This window comes from Rhipicephalus sanguineus, chromosome 1 (assembly GCF_013339695.2).
Source record: "Rhipicephalus sanguineus isolate Rsan-2018 chromosome 1, BIME_Rsan_1.4, whole genome shotgun sequence".
Lineage (NCBI taxonomy): Eukaryota > Metazoa > Arthropoda > Arachnida > Ixodida > Ixodidae > Rhipicephalus > Rhipicephalus sanguineus.
This window is the reverse complement of record NC_051176.1, coordinates 20684339-20690338: the sequence shown is the minus strand read 5'-3', so window position 1 is coordinate 20690338 and position 6000 is coordinate 20684339. Positions and strand designations below refer to the sequence as shown.

At 50.0% G+C, this 6000-nt stretch overlaps 1 protein-coding gene across 1 annotated transcript in view; it reads left to right on the top strand.

Annotated features, from left to right (window-relative positions):
* Positions 1–1639: 1639 nt before the first annotated feature.
* LOC119389803 (endoplasmic reticulum transmembrane helix translocase) overlaps positions 1640–6000 on the top strand; it is a 554079-nt gene continuing 549718 nt past the window's right edge. Inside the window, exon 1 of the mRNA XM_037657194.1 lies at positions 1640–1939. Within this exon, the coding sequence (XP_037513122.1) occupies positions 1676–1939 (264 nt within the window). The 5' untranslated portion in view covers positions 1640–1675. The remainder of the gene's footprint in view (positions 1940–6000) is intronic.

The window sequence follows — 6000 nt, the reverse complement described above, 5'->3', positions numbered from 1 at the left end:
TTATGGGTAAGTCTAACATGTTGACATCGATATTGTTGACTACCATGTTTTTTATAGCCTGACAGAAACAAATCGTCAGACCACACATCGTCAGAATTATTTCTGACTACAGAAAGCGGGTTTGCGCGCCACACACCATATTATTATTGTTAGTCGTTACGCAAATGGCAAGCATATGTCAAGCTAGTGATGCCATGACCTATCGGTCGTGTTGGGCATACGTACATTTGTGCCCCTCTGTGCCAATTTTCGTGTATACCAAGTGAAGGAGACGCGAGTTATGCGTAAATATTATCGCGGCCACGCCGACTGACACATTCGGCTTCGCATGAAATGGCTTGAAACAGCAGAGCGCCAGAGGCAGCCTTGTAAAACAAATGGAATGCACGAAATAAAAGATAGGATATGAAGGGTGCAAACGCGTTAGCATGCATGAGCTAGTCACTACGTGCCTATGTGCTACGTTCTCCTGGTTATCGCCAGTTTATTCTCTCCTGCAGCAAGTTTACGTTCGTCATTTCACACGAAAGTAATGGCATCTTCGGCTGAGCCGCACCGGCACCGTGGCGGTGAAAGGGAAGTTACGTCAAACACCGCCCGAGTTTCAGTCCCCGCTACGCGCCAGACGAACGTGTGAACCGCTAAACTCGAATCTGCGACAGCAGCGCCATCTCCGAGACGCGCACAGCAGTCGAAATTCAGCAGACGACACTTTGCAACGGCGGATTTGTGCTGGGATTAAGAGCGCAAACGACGGAAAACCAGACGATTAGAGACGCTTCCGAGACGTTGTGCGTCCAGCGTGTGCTCGTCTGTTCTCCACGCGCTTTTGCTGCGTGATTTTTGTACAAACTCAACGAAGGTTAGCAGTTGCTGCATCGAAATCACTCTCCGGTGAAATCCTGACAGCAAAAGTAGCCGTGTGTGAGCACGGCCGGACGCTTTACAGCGCACGTATGTTTTACCTGCAGTCCGGCCGTGTTCTGCTGCAGCGCCGGCTGTAAATTGTGCCTGCACTGATGGAACGTCGCCGCGTCGTCTGCCAGCGCGCATTGAACGACGGGATTGCACCACGCTCCACCGTCGACCTCCACGGTGGCGCGGTGGCGTGCACTCGTGTCGTGGCCGGCCCAGCCGAACGTGCGGCACCACACGCGTGGCGACCAGACGAACGTACGGCACCGCACGAGTGCGCAAAAAACGCCACGAGTGCCGCCAGCCGAAGATCCCATAAGTTAAGCGCCTTTTCTCACGATGAAGTGCGCGCAGGATGCGTTCCTCAAACAGCCACGGAAGTGTGGACCAATGCGGTGACAAACCTGCTGAAAGGATATATACAAAATCCCCGCTTCACAACACACAAACGAACAAACGCGTTCTCTGTGTGATGAGTCGCTGCACTATTATGTTGCAGTGACGCAGTATTAAATATTGCCCAAATTTCCGCAATTTTAGCTAATAGCGGACAAAATATCACGCGCGTAGCAGACGCTCGCCGCTTTGACGCGGATTCCGCCGTCGAGAAAGCCCACGGGTCCGGAGCGGCAGCGCCGCGGCGCGGAAGTTCACCGCAAAAGGCCCTCGCTCCCATGTATTCGCGCGGCGACTTGGACACTCTCCCTATTCTAGGTCACTCTAGCGCTCTAGCCGAGCAGGCGGCTATCGTCTGGTCAACATGGCGCCTGTGGCCGTGTGTGTCGATGAGCTGGTGCAGCGTATTTCGTTACATACGCGAAAACCTTTCTTCCTGGATGGCTGCGTGAGCCCGTTCTTGAGTTTGTACACAGCGTGGCTGTACCTGTGGACGTGCGTGTATGGTGTGTCTGAGTACTATGAAGCTGGACTAATTGCGCTCGCCTGCCTAGGCGTCGTGCACATATTGACGTGCTTGTTCTGTCACTGGTCGGTGCACGTTCGCTGCCTCCTGTCCTGTAGAAGGGTAAGGTTTTCGGTGGCCGGCTTGCGAGCAAGCTGTTGCGGCCACGCGTTACGATGGCAGCCTTTAGTTGGCTGACCTAGTCTCTACCTCAGTGTGTTTCGATACTCGATTGTGCGAAAAACGTGTATAAGCGTTTGCGCTGATACATATGGTGCGAGCCGCCTGACATGTGCTGCGCTTAACTCAATGCCCCATTAAAAACACCTTCCAGAAAGGCGGTAGGGCTGGCACCTACCTAGCTAGAAAGCCACGTGGGTCATCGGCCTATCGACCACGTAAAAAGGTAGCAAATTTGGCGAGTTGGAGTATGGCCAGTGCAAACAAAACGAAAGACAAGTCTTTTGTCTGCGCTGGCCATCATTACTATCCACCATTGCACCGCGACGTTGGTAATTACATGTATTGCATGGTTATGGCACCCTCGTAGCTTTTGCAGACGTGTCGATTCGCCATTGCCACCTGAACCACTGGTGCTGCACTCTGCGCGTCCGTTCGATTTCCCTGCACCATGTTGTCAAAAAACAGCGCTAATGGAAAACGAGGGCAAAAGCAGTAGGGAACACGCGAACACCAATCTGTTCATGCCGCTGCACGAGACGACAGTGGTGCAGGCATCAGAAACGAATGACAAGGTGCCGACACGGTGTAGGTTCCACTTTAGTAACTTTGAGAGCTTGCAAACCACACATATGGACAGTTTGAGGTGCGAACACAGCCCACTTTGCATATAAATGGTAGACTAGCGTAAGTGGGGTTTAAATGGCGCCTATGCCTTAATGCTGCATTGCCTGCTGTGCTGCTTGTACAGACATCCATGTCTTCACCAAGCTGGCACCATCAGCATAGAGGGTGCTGGAAAATGCAAATCAGTGCTGCACCTTTTGAAAGAAACGGTGTGCTTCAAAAGATGCCATTGCTGCACTATTGAAACGAACGGCAGGGTGCAGCACCCTGTGAACTGGTTCATGTGGTTTGGCTGAATTGAACAGTTAGTAACTGAGTTGCAAGATGGTTCAGCAAACATGAGAACTGTCGGTGGCACATGTATTTGCCTTAACTTGGTTCTTCATATGTCTTTGTGACTTCAAAAATGAGTCATTTATGACAAGATACTGCTTTATGAACACGCATGTGCACAGATACTCATTGCAGTCACAAAGTAGATGTGTTTTCTAAAGGGCCCGCAGGGGCGTCTGCGCAAGCAGGCGTTTGGTGTGTAGCGACACCACGGACCAACGGGGGGGGGGGGGGGGGTGGTTTCGAACCCTTCCCACGCCTAGCCATGCGTGGCATTGCCGTGTCTGGGGAAAAGAAAATCCTGGAGTTGAGCCGACACTGGGTGATTTAGACCTTTAAAGGGGTACTGACACGAATATCTTCAGTTGTCGTTTTGTTACGTCAAATGAAACGTCAAGCCATCAAGTGCCTAGAAAAGGTAGTGCTAAGCGCGAGTGCTCCCTGAAAACGTAATTACAGTATGTTTTCTAAAGCTAGTTTCGGTTCCTACTGTACCCTGATGTCACAACATGGTATGAGCTTCTCGTCACGTGCTTGCACAATATATAGTGACGTTTCTATGGCCGCTTCACACCGTGGCTCCGTTGGTGATGCACAAGCGGCCATTTTGGAAGTTTTGATGACGCACAAGCGGCCATGTTCGAAGTTTTGGTACCTAACGTCATCACAACTAGCCAGACTGCTGCGTGAAGTCACCAGAATTTGTACTGTAGCCTGATGTCAAGCTAGTGTCGATGTCAGTGGGTGCGCCGTGGAAAAATTGACTTTAATATAAAATTAAAATATCTTATCAGCATTTGCTGAGCTTCACATTTGCTCAGAGCCGTCTCTGCATACAGGAGATTTGTATGGCAGAGTAAACTCGCCTTCGAGAAAAGGTGCCATTACCCCTTTAAGGCCCCCCCGGCAGAGGCAACACACCCCTTTGGCCCCAGCTTCATGTAGACGGCACCCCTGGGCTGACCCACCCAAGGGAAATCGGCGTCGCCTTTTCCTGTCTCTCTCAGTCCTCGCATCTTCGTCTATCTCTCTCACTTTTCATCTTTCCTGTCCTCTTGTCTCTTCTAGTTACCTCCATTTTTCCTGGCGGTGAGGGTTGACCTTGTGTATGTGCCCTCTCTTGGGCACATTATATTTGGTTATAGTAGCTGTGTACAGCTGGCATAGCCATACTTTATATCAATATAAGTGCTGTCGCGTCCCCATGTTAGGCTCCATGGTGGGCGGCTGGCATGGCTGCCGAAACTATACAGAGTCTATGGCCTCACCCTCATTTTCTCGACTGAATGATCATCCTGTCACAAAGAGAGGGTGCACTGAAGAGACTTTGAATGCCTTGTTCAAACCCAAAGAAATTTTTCCATGCTTCCATGTAATCCACTGCGAAACACTAGAAAAGAATGCTAGAACGCTATCTCATTTTGTTGTATCGAAATGCCTCACCAATACACTCGGTCAAGGCTATAAGGCTACAAGAATGGCTAGTGGGGACCATCTTGAAGTGAATAGTAAGACCCAGTATGAAAAACTTTCAAAACTTGCCTCTTTTGGAAGCCCCCCTGTCTCATTTACACCACACCAATCCCTCAACAGCTCCCGTGGTGTAGTGTCTGACCAAGACCTGCTGGACTTGACTGAGAGTGAGCTCCTTGAGGGTTGGAATGAACATCATGTAACACACGTACAGCGAATTAAAATCAGACGTGATGACAAAGAAATCCCGACAAAAACCTGATTATTACATTTTCCACAAGCACCCTACCAGAATATCTCGAAACAGGCTACCTGAAGCTAAAGGTCCGACCTTACATCCCCAACCCGTGACGTTGCTTGAAGTGCCAGCGTTTTGGTCATGGCTCTCACAGCTGCCACCAAACCTATGCCAAGTGCAGTTCACACGATCACCCTGCAGACGACTGTGTTGAAATTCCCCGTTGTGCAAACTGCGAAGGTGGGCACCCAGCCTACTCTTGCAGTTGTCCCTCATGGAAAAAAGAAATCATCACACTCAAGGTAACAGAAAACATCTCATTTAGGGAGGCGCGAAAACGCCTTTCTTTTCCACAGGGACCTTCATTCGCGGACGGGACACGCAAGGGTTCGTGGTGGCCGCACGTACCACGCACAGTGGACGGGCGGTCTGCCCCTTCAGCGGAAGCAGCCTGTACTGCTTCACAACCAGAGGGTGTGCAGGCCTCCGGATCTGCAAGCCCAGGGCCTTCTGTTCAAGCAGAAAGCCTCAAGACACTGACACCCGCCCGCGTAAGCCGCGAGTGGGCATCCAGCGCCCCTGCCGAGGCGATAGACACAACGGCAAGCCCAACGGCGTCTCGGCACCAAAGGAACGACACAGCTCGTTGGAGTGTGCAAAAAAAGAAAAAGCACGCATCACAGGGCCTGGAAAGGGCTCTGTGACTTAAGGCAATAGTTCTTTCAGTACACACAGCACAAATTTATACTCAAAATGGATACACAAATTATACAATGGAACGTGAGAGGTCTTCTAAGAAACCTTGATGATATCCAAGAGTTGCTACACAAACACACACCAAAAGTGCTGTGTGTACAAGAAACACACTTAAAATCTAAGAACACGAATTTTCTACGCCAATACGTTATCTTCCGAAAGGATCAGGATGGTGCTGTGGCGTTTTCTGGTGGCGTGTACTCATTATAGTTAATCAAGGAATTGCATGTACCCACCGACCACTCCAAACGTCCCTTGAGGCAGTGGCTGTTTGAGCCGTTCTCTTCAACAAACTGATCACAATCTGCTGTCTTTACATGCCTCCGCACTACCAGCTCCGAAAACATGAATTCCAGTCCTTAATAGACCAACTTCCAGAACCATATCTGGTCCTTGGAGACTTAAATGCACACAGCAGTCTATGGGGTGACTCTCGCTGTGAGGTCGTCTGATTGAAGAGTTTGTTTTCTCTTCTGGCGCATTTCTGTTGAATAAAAAACAACCAACATATTACAGCCTTGCTCAGCATAACATCTCCATCACTTCTGCCCCTAGTTAAATGGAAAGTTATCAATAA